Below are 18,538 nucleotides of genomic sequence, written 5' to 3' on the forward strand. Positions count from 1 at the left end.
GGCGGGACAAGGGGAGGGGCGGGGACGTGCTCGCCAGCCTGGTGCGAATGGCCTCCCGCAGCTCTGGGCTGCCGGCTGCTTCTGCTTCCCGCTCGCCCCGGCAAGCTCTCCGCCTCAGACGTGAGCCGAGCCCACCCCGTGCCGCCACTGGGCAGGTAGGTGGGGGCTCCAGTTCCAAAGGCAAGCGCGCAGATTGGATCCGGAGCGTCCTTAAAATTGGGGAAGGGATGCACCCCTAGCTTTTGGGCCGAGCAGGACCTGCTGCTTTCCAGCTTCGCTATAGGCAAGTTTTCCTTAATCGTTCGCCTGCAGCAGGGACTCGCTAGGCCGATGACAGCCAGGAGGACGATCCTCCTCCAGAAGACAGAGCGGTCAGGTCAACGTCGCGGGCAGGAATACTTTGTCCACGCTCCGTTCTCTGAAAGTTGAGCGCCAGTTCTCCACTCCAGACGCTCCAAAGGTGGAACAGACCCGAGTCTGGAAGTGAGTGGAGGAAGAGAGGCACCGGGAACCCGTGACCTTCAGAAATCCTTCTCTCACTTTCTACGCGTGCAGTCCAAAACACGCTTCAAGGTGTTCTAGTGGCAGCTCCTCCCCGCCCCTGGCCCTCCCCCGCTGCGGGCAGGTTCAGCTCCCGAGCCGCCCCGGGCCCTCATCCTCCTCCCACTGCGTCCAGGGCAGCAGCAGCTAAAAGCTGGTGGTTTCGGAGTGGACCTGCGTTCACTTCTGGAGCTTGGGTCGACTGGCGACCCGGTCAGCCAGCCCCTGTGGGCACTGGGCACTCTTTCAACTGCACAAGATGTTTTGAGAGAATTCTTGAGCCGGGTGTCCGCGGCAGGACAAGTCCGGTGTCCGGATGGTGGCATGGAGTCTCCCGAGACGCAGCTGCAAAGTTCGGAGGCGCCAAAACCTGGGCCCTTTGCAGAATCCCCGCCCGCCGAGGGGCCGCCTCCTGCGGAGGGGCGGTCGTCCCCGGAGGTTCTCTGCGTGGAGGGTGGCACTTCGGAAGGCTCGAGCCCTGAAGTTCAGTTCGAAGACAGGCCCCTGTCACCGGAGGAAGAGGCAGCTCTTCCAGAGCAGGAGCCGCTGCAATGCCGCCGACCTCGCGCGCGCTCCTTCTCTTTGCCCGCAGACCCCATTCTGCAGGCGGCCAAGTTCCTGCAGCAGCGTCAGCAGCAGCAGCAGCAGGCCCTTGGGCTGGGCGTGGAGAGCGATGAGCGAGTCGAGGACGCCCTGCTTAGCCCCAGCGACTGCTGCAAGAAGCGGGTGCAGTTCGCCGACTCACTGGGGCTGAACCTGGCCAGCGTGAAGCACTTCAGCGAGGCAGAGGAACCACAGGTGCCTCCCGCCGTGCTCTCGCGCCTCCGCAGCTTCCCCATGCGTACCGAGGATCTGGAGCAGCTCGGGGGCCTGCTGGCGGTTACGAGGTCGCCCTCCTCCCTCCCGGCGCCGCCTCCCCGACTCCGGCCCCTCTTCCAGCTCCCGGGACACAGCGTGGCTGCAGAGCGCCTGCGGCAGCAGCGCGTGTGCCTGGAGTGCGTGCAGTGCTCGGCTCCCTCGGGCACCGAGGTGACGGGCTCTGGTCGGGTGCTGGGCTGCTCCGGGCCCAGGGCTGTGACAGTGCGCTACACCTTTACAGAGTGGCGCACATTCCTGGACGTGCCAGCGGAGCTGCAGCCAACAGAAGCGCCGTCAGGGGCCTCTGAACCAGGGTCTGGGGATGTTGAGGAGCCAGGCGCAGAGCGCTTCCACTTCTCGCTGTATTTACCCCCGGGCCTGCAGCCCAAGGAAGGGGAGGATGTCTCCGTCCACTTTGCAGTCTGCTACCGCTGCGAGCAGGGCGAGTATTGGGACAACAACGCGGGGGCTAACTACACACTGCGCTACGTGCGCTCGGCGACCGCTTCTGGGGACCGAGGGAAGGACTGACCAGCACTACCGAGCTCAGGCAGCTGCTCCCGAGGGACTTGCTGGTACGCTGTGATGAGCGTTGTCCATCTAGAATGAGCACGGCGTGGATCGAAAGGAGGGAACCGTTAAATCGTAAACTGGAGTCCCAGGCAGATTCAGGACTGAGCACTGTAAGACTGGGCAATGCTCCGAGCTTCTCTGGTCTCAATTTTCTTGTTGCTTGCACCTTCCTAGATGGACTTTAGAATTCCCAGCCTGCTTCAGAATGGGAAGAAATCCCCAAGTCCCGGAGCAGAAACTCCAAGAAAAAGGCTCTCAAGTCCTGATCGCGACTCTATAACTGTGACTCTACGACTTGTTTTTAACAAGAAATGTCGTATTCGCCCTTGTAACTCGATGGAGACCAGAAGGAAAAGGACAGAGCGCCCTACCACCGCGCACCATGGGAAGGTCCCACAAGGAACCTAAATACCCAGTCTGTTTCTCAGAGAAAACTGGGTAGGGACTGGGTCAGACTGTCCTTTACTTTTAAATAGCATCTGGGAAATGATTGCCCAGACTTGTGCGGGTGCCTACAAATGTTCTTTTAAGAGGTGAAGGTCACTTGCACACCCTTTTAGGCTGTACTTCACATTTTAGCTCCTGAGTGTTTTGGGAGGCCTTGGCAGTCGGGAGACTTTACTCAGCTGAGGACATGCGCACTTTAACAATTGTTAAACAGTATTCACAAACTTCCCTCTCTGGTGTAGAAGGACCCAGCTTCCCCAATTGTGCAGAAATGCTCTTTGAAATGTTTTGTAGAAAGCATTCTATCCCCCTGCCATAATAAGATGTTTGTTGAATTAAAATGCCAGAGTAATACAGTAGGCCCGAGCTGTGAGCTTGTCCCAACCTCCTTTGTACAGACAAAGCACGTTCAGCGGGTGCCATTAGCAGTCAGAGAAGCTGGGCTCTTAGGGGCTGGACTCCAAGTGCAGAGGGTGGGGGGTGGCTCTTTGTCCCTCTCAGAGCCACACGGTGGAGTGGTGACTTAATGGACCAAGAAGCATGTCCTGCACGCAAATGCTGCTCAGAACCAGATGGGCACTCTGCACTGCACAGGGTCACTTCCCTCCCTGGCTGCAGATGCCAGGGTGATTTGGCCCTGTATGAGCCAGCAGGTGGGCGTCCTGGGGGAGGACCTAATTCCTTCAGACCTTGGTATTCCCGTTTTGGTAATTTAGACTTTAAAAAAGTTTTCCAGCACAAGGCTAGCATAATCAATTAGTTTTGGAATGGTACTGTTTAAGAAGGGAGGTTTTTGTTTAGAACAGGGCCATTGGTCACATTTGGCCCAAAGTCTGTTGTTTTTACATTTTTAAATAGTGGAAAAATTCAAGAGAAGAATACTATTTTGCCATGCATGAGAATTATGTGAAATTTAAACGTGCACACCTAGAAATAAAGTTTTATTGGAACACGGTCACACACATTCATTTATGTGTTCTCTATGGGTGCTCTTATGCTATCCCGCAGAGTTGGGTACATGCAACAAAAACCAAATGCAAAGTGTAAAATATTTACACCTGGCCCTTCATAGAAAGCTTGCCAATCCTTACTCTTATTTTTAAATACTATATACTTATGGTTAATATGGCAGTTAATCTTTTATTGAATTTCGCCACCTTGAAACAAACTTCCTTTGGGCAAAAGTAAAACTGTTACTCTAGTAATCTTGGTTAGAATAAACATGAAGACACCACAGAAAGCAAATATTACTTTACTGAGTAGGGGAAATCTACCTGCTGCTTTCTTTCACCTAAAACAATCACTGAAATACAACACCTATCTCAATTAGCATCAAACTACAAAGTCTGCCAGATAATCTTTGACTTTTTTTTTTATCTATTTTATTTTTGAAGCCGGGGGTTTAACCCAGAGTCTGATACATGCTAAGCACAGGATCTTCCAGAGCTACACCCCCAGCCTTCTTTGCCTTTAAATGGAATGTCTGCAGCTATAAAAATATTTAGTTTGAACTTTGGATCTGATAATTCCCTTTGACGATGGCAGTGTTTCCCAAGGTTAAGTAATCAGGGAGAAAATTTTTAAAATAATTTATTGACAGAAAGCCACCAGGAGTTAAGGAATTATAATTTAGAGTTGAAGCAGACTTTAAAAATGGTCACATTGATGAAATAATTAATACTAAGTCCATGTATACTTTGTAGAATATTTTATAATAATAAAAATAACCAAGTGACTAGAGTGATATCAATTTTCCATTATTAAATACAAAAGCAATCAAGATCTTTCATGCAATGTCCTGATAGTCTCAGGTATGACATAAAATTTCTTAAAAGTGCATTATTAAATTAGTAACAACACCTAGAAAAATACATTATATTTTTTATGCATTTGTAAGTACATTTTAGTTGAAAAATATTGATAGCATATATAGCCTGGCACAGTTTAAAAATACTGATTTATATGTTCATAACACATTATTTAAAATTTTTATTACTTAAAATTAAGTTAGCCAGGTGTGGTGCACACCTATAATCCCAGAGGCTTGGGAGGCTGAGGCAGGAAGATCTCAAGTTTAAAGCCAGCCTCAGCAACTTAGTGAGGTGCTAAGCAACTCAGTGAGACCCTGTCTCTAAGCAAAATACAAAATAGGGTTGGGGATGTGGTTGAGTACCCTGAGTTCAATTCCCAGTAATCCCCCCAAAAATTAAGTTAGAGGAGAGAGCATGTCTAGTATATGTAAAGCCCTGGGTTCAATTCCCAGACCACATAAATAAATTAAACTAAAATTAGGAGCCCAATACAATGTTCAAAATAGAGGTATGAAAAAATGGTGGCATGAGACAGACATCATTACCCTGTGTACATGTATGATTACATGAATGGTATGAATCTACATCGTGCACAACCATAGAAACGAAAAGGTGTACCCCATCTGTGTACAATGAATCAAAATGCAGTCTATAATAAATAAATAAATAAATAATTTTAAAAATAGAGGTCTTCTTATCTAGGACTCTTTAAACAGTAACCTGTCAAATGTAGAGTAAAATAGATTAATACATGATTTTTATTTATTAATCATTATTTTTGTTATTATTTTGGCACCAGGAGATTGAATCCAGGGCCTACCATATGCTAGGCAAGCGCTTTACCACTGACCTAAATCACTAACCCAAGATATAGATTTTTTAATAAGTATGTACCACACACTTTGTATTCTCATTGATTTAAAAATATATTATTTTGAATTCCAACAATCAATTTTTAAAGGATGTATTTCACAACCTAATGAACATCTAGCATGGTTGTTAGGAAAATAAATGTAATTGTGCTCTCCCCCAAATCTTGGAGAACAGCTTTTCAAAAGTTCAGAATTTGGTAAAAGATTTTGAAGAACCCAATCTTTCTGCAAGTGCTTGTAGCTTTCCAAGTTCTAGCAACGGCCATGCTTTCAAATGTCTTTTATAAAGTGCCAACTTTTTATTGTAGACTAATAGCAAGCTTTTCCTGCAGTGGCATGCGGGGCAAATGATCTACCACTGAGCCATATTCTGGTCCACAGCAAATGATTTGTAGTCAATGTAAATGAAGTGAAAATAGGTTTTATTTTTAGTTGTTGTTTTGTTTTTAAAAAGTTATTTCAAAGGAAAGGGCAATACTAACCAGTCAGGAATGGTCAGAATTGAACTCAGGGCCCTCAACCATATCCCCAACCCTGTTTTGTATTTTGTTTAGAGACAGGGTCTCACTTTCTGTGAGGAATGAAAAACACACCCAGAAAGCCTGATTTCCACAATGCAGCTGGTACTTTTGTGCAGCAATGTTTATCTCAACTTGAGTAGCGAGGGTCATTCTGCTTGAAAATACAATAAACTTTCAACTCTTATCTAGTTCAGGTGATTAAAAACTGAGTTCTCAGCAATTTAAGGACCCTGTCTTCCACTAAGGAGAGATCCTAGTTGCTTCCTTCAGGGCAAATGTGCCTGTGAATCACTGGATAGGGGAATATTGGACATATTGTGTATCTAAAAAATATCTGGATCCGTGGCTGGAAATCTTGCAGTTTGTATAGAATGAAATTCCCCCTGGAGAACCCCAGGTTCATTAAGCAAGGTGGGTAGCCTAACTAGGGAGGCTGGGATTCTGTTGAGGGAGTCAACAGTGGACTTTGGAGCCCATTGAGCTCTTGGGACACCAGACATCTCTGTTCATCACGAGTAAGGGCCATGACTCAGGCAGCCTTCCCGAAGCACCTGGGGGGATAGTCGTTGTAACTCACCAACCAGAGGACTCTGTACTCTGACAATCTCTGCTCTGACCTTCCTCCTGCCCTGACCCAGGGTCAAGGGCTTCCCTGGAATGCCATGACTCTTGAGCCTGTCCACAAGGTCCTGCCTGATCACAATGAAGCAGAAACTTCTTGTTCATTTTATCTTTGAAACCTTTCATTCGTCATCTCATGAGTTTTCCATATTTCAACTTTTTAGCCCAATAGTTTTTTTCCCCTGTTTTATTGGTACATTATAGTTGTACCTAATGGTGGGATTTGTTGTTACATATCTGTACATACACACAATATAACAATATAATTTGCCAATGTCATTCCCCAGTACTTCCCCTTTCCCTTCCCTCCTCCCTCCACCTGTTCCCTTTCCTCTACTCTACTGATATCCCTTCTATTTTCATGAGGTCTTCAACACTTCTTTTCCTTTTTCCTCTTTAGCTTCCACATATGAAAGAAAACATGCAACCATTGACCCTCTGAGTTTGGCTTATTTCACTTGCATAATTTCTCAAGTTCCAACCATTTTCCTGCAAATGACATAATTTCATTCTTCTAAATGGCTGAATAAAACTTTGTTGTGTTTACATGCCACATTTTCCTTTTCCATTCATCTGTTGATGAGCACCTAGACTGGTTCCATAGTTTGGCTACTGTGAATTGTGCAGCTATAAACATGGGTGTGCATGTATCACTGCAGTATGATGACTTTAATTCTTCAGGATAAATACGGAGTAATGGTATAACTGGGTCATATGGTTATTCCATGCCTAGTCTTTTGAGGAACCTCCATGCTGGTTTCCATAATGGTTGTACTAATTTATATCCCAACAACACTGTGAAATGTTCCTTTTTCTCCACATCCTCTCCAAAATTTATTACTGTTTCTTTACTTGATGACTGCCATTCTGACTGGTATGAGATGAAATCGTAGTGTAGTTTTGATTTGCATCAAATGATGTTGAACAAGTTTTATATATTTGTTGGCCATTTGTATTTCTTCTTTGCACAAGTGTCTGTTTAATTCTTTTTTTTGTTGTTGTTGGGCCAAAATTTTCTGTTTAATTCTTTTTCCCATTTATTAATTGGGTCATTTGGGGTTTTTTTATAGTCTAAGTTTTTTTAGTTCATTATATATTTTAGATACTAATCCTCTGTCATAAGATTAACTAGTAAAGATTTTCTCCCATTCTATAGGTTCTTTCTTCACATTCTTAATGTTTCCTTTGCTGTGCAGAAGGTTTTTAATTTGATGCCCTCTCATTTATTAACTTTTGCAATATTTCCCATTGAGAAAGGGATCCCATTGAGAAAGTAATTTCCTGTGCCTACATGATGGAGTGTAAACCCTATGATTTCTTTTAGGTATTGTATAGTTTCTGGTCTAATCCCTAGGTCTGTGATCCATTTTTGAGTGATTTTTTGTGCAGAGTGAGAGATAAGGGTCTAGTCTAATTCTTCTACATATGGATAACCAGTTTTCTCAACACCATTTGTTTAAAAGGCTGTCTCTTCTCCATTGTATGTTTTGGCACCTTTGTCATGGATAAGATGACTGTATTTGTATGGTTTTGTCTCTGTGTCTTCTATACCATTGGTCTATGTGTCTCTTTTTATGCAGTTTTTGTTACTATAGCTCTGTAGTGTAATTAGAAGTCAGGTATTGTGATACCTCCATCATTGCTTCTTTTCTTTTTTGACTCAGAATTGATTTGGCTATCTATTCTGGGTCTTTTATTCTTCCTAATGAATTTAAGGTTTTTTTTCTAGTTCTGTGAAGAATGTCATTGGAATTTTTGATGGAGATTGATTTGAATCTGTATATTGTTTTGGTAGTATGACCATTTAAACAATACTAATTCTGCCTATCCATGAACATAGGAGATCTTTCCATTTTTTTTTCCCTCATAGGTCTTTTATCTCCTTGGTTAGATTTACTTCTAGGTATTTTATTTATTTATTTTTTGAGGCTATTGCGAATTGAATTATTTTCCTAATTTCTTTCTCAACAGATTCATTATTGGTTATAGGAAAGCTATTGATTTTTGCATAATGATTTTGTAACCTGCTACTTTGCTGAATTTGTTTATTAGCTCTAGCAGTCTTTTGGTGCAGCTTTTTGGATCTCTTAAGTATAGGATCATATTATCTGCAAACAGTGATAATTTGACTTTTTTCTTTCCTATGTTCTTGGAGGGTTTTGGGGATTGAACTCAGGGGTACTTGACTACTGAGCCACATCCCCAGCCTTAGTTTATATTTGATTGGGAAACAGGGTCTCACTGCTTAGAGTCTCACTGTTGCTGAGGCTGGCTTTGAACTCACAATCCTCCTGTTTCCGTCTCCCGAGCCACCTGGATCACAGGCATGCACCACTGTGCCCAGCTTCTTTCCTACTTTTAATCCTTTTTATATTCTTTTCTTGCCAAATTGCTCTGGTTAGAATTTCTACCACTATATTAAACAGGAATGGTGAGAGTGGATACCCTTGTCTTGTTCCAGACTTTAAAGGAAATGCCTTCTGTTTCTCCATATTGACTATGAGGTTGGCTTTGGGGTTTTTGTGTATAGCCTTTATGATGTTGAGGTACGTTCCTTCTACCTCTAGTTTCTTCAGTGTTTTTTATCATGAATGGGTGCTGTATTTTGATAAATAGCCCAATAGTTTTATACATCTTAGTTAAGATCTTTCATTCTCGAGTTGTATATCTCTTTGGAACTTTGTGCCTCGGAACAACTTGACTGAGCCTGAACAGCAACAGGCATTCTTTGTCAGGAGTATGAGGAAAGGACCAGTCCAAGGGAGGAAATGTAATGTTCTATTTTTTTGTGGTGTCATGGAACTGAATCAAATGTGCATAACTGGTTTGCACAGGGGACCCAGGTTTGTAGGTTAAAAGACAGTGCTGTGGGAAGTTAACAGTTCTACAAAAGTTGAGCTGTTTGCAGTCCGGCCTTGACCCAGGTCATCCCTGAGCTGCTGGGGGACCTGCAGGGCTCAAAGGATCAGGGATAGGCTACTTTAAGTCACTAGGGAAAAGGGGTGGGAGCAGGCAGCTGACAGCCTGGGCTCATCCTAGTGATCTGGATTTCCCTTCCTGCAGAGTGGTGCTGGCCGTCTCATAGGTAAGAGCTTCCTTTTACAATGTGCAAGTGAGATTTGCCCAATGAATCTTATAGAGAAGTCTGTTTAAGTCACAAGCCCAGAGTCAGTTCAACTAGAAAATCTGCACATATGCAGACCACACATTCATATCTACAAATCTTTCTGATAAAGCGAAGTCATTTTGGAGTAACTTGTAAGACATCTAAGGAAATTGGGACAGTATACATTCTCCCTGATATGGTCGCTCATTCCGTTCATATTGTTAGTCCCATCCTTTGAAACTTGTTACCTAAAGTCATTTCCCAAGCACAGGCAGCATCCTAACAAATGCTGAGACAGGACATTCCGTCTAAAAATTCTGAATTGAATAAGCAGTGAGGGCAGGAGGATTTCAGAAACAGCCTGAAATAGCGGATCTCCAAAACTTCCCGGGCACATCCTGCAGACGACTTTCTATAAGCAGCTCTGTGAGAGTCTCATTGAGAAAGAAAGGCAATCCACCCCCAACCTTCAAAGTGCAAATGCACTCCAGGAACCTTACCCCACAGCTTCTCTTGGCTATTAAAAGTGTGATGTGTGCCCTCCCTACCCTCTCACTCACCCCACCTCCAGCCATCTCACTGTTACAGATCAAGGGCCAGCCTCAGAGCTGAGGCAGCTGTAGAGGAGCTCAGTTCCCCATTCCTGGGACTTCACTGGAAGTCATTTGAGTGAAACCTAGAGCAGGAGCAAAGGTCTCCTAGAAAGAGTGAGGAGAGAGGGTGACGTGCTGCATAGAACCTGCGTGAATCCCCTCAGCAGGAGGACAGGTGTGACATCAGTTCAGTGATGAGAGAGGGAGGGTCCTGGTGACCTGGTTCCCAGAGAGCAGATCTATTCCTCTGGCCATGTCATTGAGGTCCTTTTGTGTATTTAATTAAGGATTTTTCATGCCAAATTACATCTTCAACCTCTAATGAAAAAATAAATGAATAAATAAATTAAATAAATTTAATAATAATTTAAAATTTTTAACAATAATTTAAAAATTAATTTAATTATTAATGATATTAATAATCAATTATTAATAATTAAATTAAAAATAATGATAAATTAAATAAATAGGTGATCATACCAGTGGGGTACTGTTTTAGTTCACCAGTGTTTTGAATCTACCATGTAAGTGGAATTGGTTAGAGAGGTTGTTCACTGTCCAAGGGAATCCAGGGGAATTCAGTTGTGTGAATATTTAGCCAGTCAGGAGACAGCCATAGCTAAAGATTATAACCACAGAGCCAATAGGTTCCATTTGTAGCAGGCCATGGAGACTATGTCTTAGGAAGAGTTCACTCAGTAGAATATCGGTCAGTAGCTTTTAAAATTACAGTGTGATGACAAAGTATGGGACAAACCCTACTAGATGAGTGGAATTTGCCCAGTCGTCTAACATGGGGGAGCCTTTTGATGTAATTGCCCAGTTAGAGGAGTGAGCCAAATATTAGATAATACCCGTTAGTGTACCTGAGATTCATGGGACACATTTGTGGAATGTACTCCAAGTCTAGAGATATTCTGGCTCCTGTAAGTATATCATCTGTCTTTTTGAGAGTGGCGACAGCAGTGAGGCATTGGCCACGACTGGAGAGGAAGAGGCCATTGAGATGTATCCCATTGAGTCAGAATTGATAGTGTCCATCTGTAGCCCAGCACCCCTCCAGGATATGTCTTTGCAGGGCTAGCCAATTCTGTAAAGGGAAACCCACCAGAGCCATCCTGAGGTGCTAGAAAGAGGAATTAAGCCACAGATCCAGCCACCAATCTTATTTACTTCTCAGGCATACTGCCAACTTACAAAACAGTTAGCACCGTTAGTATAATCAAAGCTTAACAGAAGGAGGAAAAGGGCCAAATTAGTTGTGTTTTAGATCAATGAACCGCAGGGTAATGCCTACTGTAAATCCCAATAAGAACAAAATTCCAAGAATAGGAGATGTTGAGGAAGGGGGATATTGTATGTGTAAATTATATTTATATTATAGGATTTATAATAGCTCAACCACTGATATTGAGGAAGGAGGTGGAAGGAAGTCTGTGAGTCCTGGGTGTAACTCATATACTTAGGTTTCAGTAAAGAGGTACTGTAGATCTTCTATGGGGGTCCAGGTGTAGTTGGTAGGGGATCCTCAGCGTCTCCTTGGGGTCATTCTTTTTAATTCACAGCTTGACTTAAGAATGATGGATCCAGCTGGAACCTTGACAGCTGTAATGGTAGATAATGCTGTAGGGTAGGCCCCTTCCAGATGGGGCGTAGTTGGGACTTGGGTTGATGATCTCTATAGCACTTAATTAGAACTCGCATCCCAGGAAGAAATAAGGATGGAGAAGTCACATTAGTGGAGGAGAATTTGTTCCCTAAATTCCTTTCATGTCTGTTGGAATTGTCCTAGCTCTGTTGCAAGTTTTATCAACCGAGTTTATTTGTCCTCTGTGGCAGTATCATTGTGAAGAAAAGGCCCTTGAGGGCCTCTTATGGTCTGGGTTTAAATGTATTCTTTGCCATAATTCTGAGTCTAAGAAGCACCATTGGCAACACCTTTTCCAAGGTACAGCTGTTTCCTGACAGAGCTTTTTAGTTGGTTTTTAAGCGTTTGATTTGTCCTTTCTATTTTGCCTAAGGATTGTGATCTCCAAGAAGAATGTAAATAATACTTAACATCTAAGCTTGTTGACACTCCTTGCATTATCTCAGAAGCAAAAGATGGCCCACTGTCATGTTGGAGAGTCCAAACCTGAGAATAATTTCCTTGAGCCTTGATTATTTGGTGGCCCTCTCAGTCCTAGAAGGGAAAGCTTTGACCTGTCCGGTTAGGAAATCTACCATGACTAATAAATACTTAAATCCCTGGAAGGGAGCCATTTGGGTAAAACCTAATTTCCCATGTTCTCCTGAGTAGTGACCATGTCTTTGAACTGGTGAGACTGAACAGGGGGGTCTTTTGCCTTGCGGGCAAGTGTCTCACAGACCTGAATTATCTGATCTATGGCCTTGGATAATCCCTGTCCAGTAGAAAATTGTACAGAGTTATCATCTTTTCTCTGCCAAAATGACTTATAAGACTCATGTAATCCTTGAAAGACCTTCCACTGACTATTTTGGGAAAGTTGTATTATTTTATCTAGATATAGCCATCCACCTGAGTCTTGAGTGTAGTAGTTACTCAGAGACCATTTTTTTCTCTTCTAGGGTATAAATGGGAGTATAAGATCCTACTGGTGAGTTAGGAATTGGAGAAGCTACTGTCTCTGAGTTTGAAGCAACTGTTTTAGGCACTGTTTTAGGTAGGTTATTGCCTTGGGCAACCTATGTATCTCTCTTTTGATGTCCCTTACAAGGAACAAGGGCTACTGCTCTGGGAAAGTAATCAACTTCCAATAGTTTCGAAATCTGTGGTCTATATTTTACAGTACTACTTTTAAGAATTTAGATTTCCCTTTTCTCTCCAAAATAGTGGCATGTGTGTGTAGAACTAAGAATGTATATTTGGAGTTAATATATATTGTAGCTTGTCTTTTAGCTAAGAAATAGCGGTTGTGTCAATGCTATTAGCTCAGTCAATTGAGCTGAAGTTCCTGCTGGCAAAGACTTTTGCTTCATGACCTCCATTAAACATACTATGTAGTGGCCCTCTTTGTGGATTTCCTGCTGAACAAAGGACCTTCCATCTGTGAACCAGATGGGATCTGCATTAGAGAAGGGGGTAGCCTCTAACTCTGTTCTTCTAGCATAAAAGAGATTTATAATATCTGTGCAATCATGTGGGGATGGATCTGAAGATGTTTTGGGCCTCGAGAGAAGAGGGGATAAGTTAATAGCATTATTATCTTTGCAAAAAATTTTTTTCTTGTTTTTAAAAAACAGTTCTTGATATTTGAGCAATCATCTATCAGTGAACCAAAGAGCTTCTTTGGTCTCTAGTAAGAAAGCTATTTCCTGATGGGTGTAAACAGTTAGGGGGGTCAGAGTTATTATGGAGGCCTCCTATCCTAGTATGAAGGTTGCTGCTACTGTGTGAGGGCAGCTGGGTCATCCTAGATTTTGGGGTAGATAACCCACAGGCTGAGAAACAGGTCCTGTCTTTCAGGTGAGAGCGTGTGAGGCCTCTGAGCTTCTTTTAGTTATATAGATTCCAAAAGGCTCGTCTGCCCTGGGCAGTCCTGGAGCAGTGGCCGAGAAGAGAGCCTTTTTGAGTTGTTTAGAAGCAATTGTCTGAGTGTTTGTCCATATCATTTAGTCTTTCCCTCTCTTTCAATGGCTCATAAAGGGATTTTGCTGTATCTTCCTATCCTCAAATCCCAAATCTATAATACCCAGTTAAGCCTAGAAAGGCCCACAGTTGTCAGTGGGTTGTGGGGCTGGGTAACCCTCGAATAGCCTGAATTTATTCCGGGAAAGAATCTTAGCTCCTGGTGACAAATAACTTCTATAAATAGGTTATTTCTTGTTTGATGAACTGGGCCTTCTTTTGAGATACTCAGCATTCTTCATTAAAATTTCTTCTACATGGTCTTTTGCAGCCTCATGGGATTGAGGACGTATTAGAAGATCATCTACATATTGTAAAACCATCCCATCCTATAAGTTTAGGTCTCTTAAATCTTTGGTTAATGCTTCCTAAATAAGTGGGGATTGTCCCTGCACTCCTGGGGTAGTACTGTCCAAGTTTATTGGAACTCCCTGTTCAGTTCTATCCATTCAAAAGTTAAAAAAAAAAAAAGTTAGGATGTACCAGAATACAGAGAAAGGCATCTTTTAAATGCAATACCAAGAACCAATTTGTATCTCACTTAAATGTATACAGAGGTTCGATCCTATTGGGTGGGTGGGAATGACTGCCTTGTTAATTACTCTTAGGGCTTGAACTAGACCACAATCCCCATTACTCATTCTAACTGAGAGAGTTGGGGTGTTGCAATGAATGTTCCAAGGCACCAGGATCTGTGTTTTAAAACTTAGTAATCAAGGGCTGAATGCTGGCAAGAGCCTCAGGTCTTGGAGGATATGGCCTCTGCTTAGTGTGATTAGTAGGGTCTTTAATCTTGACCTGCAAGCCCATTTTGGCTCTCCCTGGCATCCAATGTCCCATAATTCAGGGTTTGCATTTTATTCTACTGGCATTGCAAAGATACCCTCTGGAGTTTGGATGAAAGCCTGTCTGACATATAATAGGTGGTTCCAAAACCATCTGGGCTCCCCTCTTTTCTAATCGATGTCATTTTAATAGAGGGGCTGGACTGCCAGGCATTACTAGGAATGACTGAGCCCATGTCCAGTTGCCCTACATGTCATGCACCAGATCAGTGGAGCATTGGGTCTGGGCCTTTCCATCAACTTCTGTCACCTGCCAAGAGCCAGTAGATAACTGCTTTATCAGAGGAAGAAATGAGAATAGAGGAAACTGAGATATCCCACCGGATGTTCGTTGTGCTAGCCATGAGAGAATGAACTCAAAATGGTTCAGATGTTGAGAAGGGCAAGAAGGTTTTTGTTCAGAAGTATGCCCAGGGCTACACTGAGGAGAGGGGAGGCCAAACTTCACAGACCATCGCGCAGAAGACAGGTCAGTCTGCTGGATTCTCTCACAGATGCCAACAAGAACTAAGGCAGCACATGGGGAGAGGATGTGTTGATGGAGTATTTGGAGAATTCCCAAAAGTGCATCCCTAGAACAGAAATGATCTTCACTGGCATTAAGAAGAAGGGAGAGAGGGCAGACTTAATATCTTACCTCAAAAAAGCTACTAATGAGTAAGAGCCACTGCCTTCTTTATTACCAAACAGAAATATCCTGTGGCTTTTTAATGTGCACTATCACTTAATGATGTGATATACACCAGAATTCTGATCATGAATGATTGACAGAGTATTTTTGTTGGACAGTTCTGATTTAAGTAAAGTTGACATATAGTTAAATTAATATTTTGATTATTATCCCAGTTCAGCAAATTCCATCACTGTTTTCCCTTTTTAAAGTTATGGTTGGACCTAACTGGTAATGATTGATGCTTCACAAAAATGGTGAATGCCATCTCAAAGCTGGTTTTATGTTTAAGTTTACATCACTGATTATGTGAAAGCGTTTAAATACGGGGGAGATCCCTTCACTGATTAATAACCCAACAAGATTCACATGTGTCTCAATTTGTGTTCATTAGCCTATTAAAGGCAATAGTTGGAGATAAGAAAGCACTGTCTACTTTATATTTTTGCTGATCATGTAAATTTAATTAAAATGCCTTGTATCTAAAATGCTAGCTTTTCCTTATGGAAAGGCATTTTAGTGTGCTTTATGTATAACATTAAATAAAGAATATTTAGCACTTCTAAAAAAAATAGAAATGAGAACAGAGCAAGGAGATTCTGTGTCAAGTAGGAACTACAGGGATTTACCTGCAATATCCAGCATTACCGTGGCTTTGATCCCATAATGGCCACGGAGCTGCAACAGCTGACAGAGTCTGGAGGCCTCCTCATTCTGTAACCAGGAAGGTACAGGTGGAATCAATTGGCCTGAAGGCCCTTTGGCCCTCAGGGCAATCAGGTTTCCGGTCTCTGCTGCCCATATCATCAGCATGACTTGAAGGAACGTTCTTGTAAGGTAACCATGTTCCAGTGGCTGGGCGGCTGGCAGAGATGGCATAGTTGGGGTGGGAGGTCTTTTGGGGGTAACAGAAACTGGATCTGCCTTGTCGTAGGGGTGGGGAATCAGGCTTGTCCCTCCTCTTTCTTGTGATCTTTTCTAGTCTCTTAATTTCTCCTCCTGTTCTTGGTTAAAATACATGGAGGTAGTTCTTTTTACAAGTCCATCAGTGGGAATCCTGGGACCCAAAGCTAATTGCTGCAGTTTTTTCCTGATGTCTGGGGCTGACCAAATGATAAATTTATCTTTTAAAAATTAACTGTCCTAATAATCCAATCGACAAATGGGCTAAGGAAATGAACAGACACTTCACAGAAGAAGATGTACAAGCAATCAACAAAAATATGGAAAAATGTTCAACATCTCTAGTAATAAGAGAAATGCAAATCAAAACCACCCTAAGATTCCATCTCACCCCAATTAGAATGGCGATTATCAAGAATACAAGCAACAACAGGTGTTGGCGAGGATGTGGGGAGAAAGGTACACTCATACATTGCTGGTGGGGCTGCAAATTAGTGCAGCCACTCTGGAAAGCAGTGTGGAGACTCCTTAGAAAACTTGGAATGGAACCACCATTTGACCCAGCTATCCCACTCCTTGGCTATACCCAAAGGACTTAAAATCAGCATATTACAGAGATACAGCCACATCAATGTTCATAGCTGCTCAGTTCACAATAGCCAGAGTGTGGAACCAACCTAGATGTCCTTCAATTGATGAATGGATAAAGAAACTGTGAGATATATATATATATATATATATATATATATATATATATATATACACACAATGGAATATTACTCAGCCATAAAGAATGATAAAATATGGCATTTGCAGGCAAATGGATGAAATTGGAGAATACCATGCTAAGTGAGATAAGCCAATCTCAAAAAAACCAAAGGACGAATGATATCGCTGATAAGTGGATGATGACACCTAATGGGGGGTGGGAGGGGTTAGTGTTAGGGTTAGAGTTAGGGTTAGGGAGGGGGGCAAGAATGGAGGAAGGAAGGACTGTATAGAGGGAAAAGAGGGGTGGGAGGGGTGGGGGGGAAGGGAAAAAATAACAGAATGAATCAAACAACATTATCCTATGTAAATTTATGATTACACAAATGGTATGCCTTTACGCCATGTACAAACAGAGAAACAACATGTATCCCATTTGTTTACAATAAAAAAAATTAACTGTCCTTTTGGAGAGTCTGGACTCATAGAAGTGTATTTTATGAGTGACTTCTTAATATGTTCAAGAAAGGAAATGGGGCTTTCTTTATCTCCCTACTCTATCTTGCTGGTTTGGCATAGTTTAAAGGCTAAAGGCAGCTCCCTCTTCGTCCTTCATTTAAGCAGATCAGGTAATGATTTAGCTTTTGTCTGTCTTCTTCCTCCCCATAATTCCAGTTAGGGTCTACAGTAGGGACTGCAGTAATTCCTACAGGATATTTCTAATCCACAAGATGTATCTGATCTCTGAATGTTTGAACTGTGTTTTTTTAAATTGCTTTTTCTTTCTGTAGTGGTTAAAGTCTGCCCAAACATCACAGTTATGTCTTCCCAAGTTAATTCAAAGCTTAAAAGTTCTCAATATATTGTTCTGGATCTCCTGCAAATTTGCTTAAATCTTGCCTGATCTGTTTTAGACCTTAATTGAAAATGGGACAAGTATCCATGTAATGCCAAATTGTCCAGGGGCATAGTTGTTAGCAGTTGGACCAGGGTGTGGTGGGCTAGGCTCTAGGTTAGGAAGGGCTGTGTACAGAAAAACTGTTGGGTTTTTATCATTTGAACGTGAGGGAGTTGAGGAAGAGTACTCTCCTAACTCCTCTAACTCTTTGGGTGAGGGTGTTTTTAAAGCTTGGGTACCACGGAAGGATTCCATCCAGCATCGTTCATGAGGGTCTGGGTGGTCCCTCAGGAGAAAGCAAACTTGTACACTTGGGAGTTCTCCCCATTCCCCTTGTCTCCTATAGCAGAGGGTTAACTGAAAAAGTATTATAGCTTAGACTGCCATCTAGTGGACAGCTTTCTCTATCACTCAGCGTATATTTAGGCCAGGCACGATTACATAGGACACCAGCATTCTGCATTTTAAAGTCTGCTATCAAATTTGTTCCAGGTTTTAAAAATGTATCTAAAAGGGACGTTCACTAGAATCAACGTATGATTTGCCATTAGTGGCGAGAAAAAAAAATTCATGAGACGTGGGTGTCCCTGATGTTCCGGGGCTGAGTCCCGCGGTATGGGATAACACTTGTGTTCTCTCAAGGAAAATTTAAGGGGTTCTCTTGAAGCATCCTCGACAAGCCCTGAGACCTGGTACAACTTGCCTGTCCGGGTCCCTTTCTCTCTGTCTCTCCTCCCTCCTCTGGAGCACAGTCCCTAGTACAGTTCAGGTGTCATGAAAGGAGCATGCACAGGGAGAGCAGGAACCCCTCCATGTAAGCCTGAAAATAGCAGAACAGCAAAGAAAGCTGACCTCAGAGCAAAGGAGAGGGAAAGTTCACATGGGGCATCTCCACCCAAAGGGATGGGGAGTGTCTCTCTACC

General features: G+C 42.9%; 1 protein-coding gene and 1 pseudogene across 1 annotated transcript; both read left to right on the top strand.

The window, feature by feature from the left end:
- Nucleotides 1–3,373, top strand: Ppp1r3g (protein phosphatase 1 regulatory subunit 3G). The gene has a single exon (XM_047559747.1). It carries the CDS (start codon nucleotides 865–867, stop codon nucleotides 1,927–1,929), a length of 1,065 nt encoding a protein of 354 aa, XP_047415703.1. The 5' UTR covers nucleotides 1–864; the 3' UTR covers nucleotides 1,930–3,373.
- Nucleotides 2,004–15,581, top strand: LOC124989452 (cytochrome c-like; annotated as a pseudogene).
- The last annotated feature ends 2,957 nt before the right edge of the window (nucleotides 15,582–18,538 follow it).

This window comes from Sciurus carolinensis, chromosome 7, assembly GCF_902686445.1.
Source record: "Sciurus carolinensis chromosome 7, mSciCar1.2, whole genome shotgun sequence".
Taxonomy (NCBI): Eukaryota; Metazoa; Chordata; class Mammalia; order Rodentia; family Sciuridae; genus Sciurus; species Sciurus carolinensis.

Coding starts and splice junctions, on each gene's coding strand:
- Ppp1r3g (XM_047559747.1), top strand. CDS start 865: ATGGAGTCTCCCGAGACGCAGCTGCAAAGTTCGGAGGCGCCAAAACCT.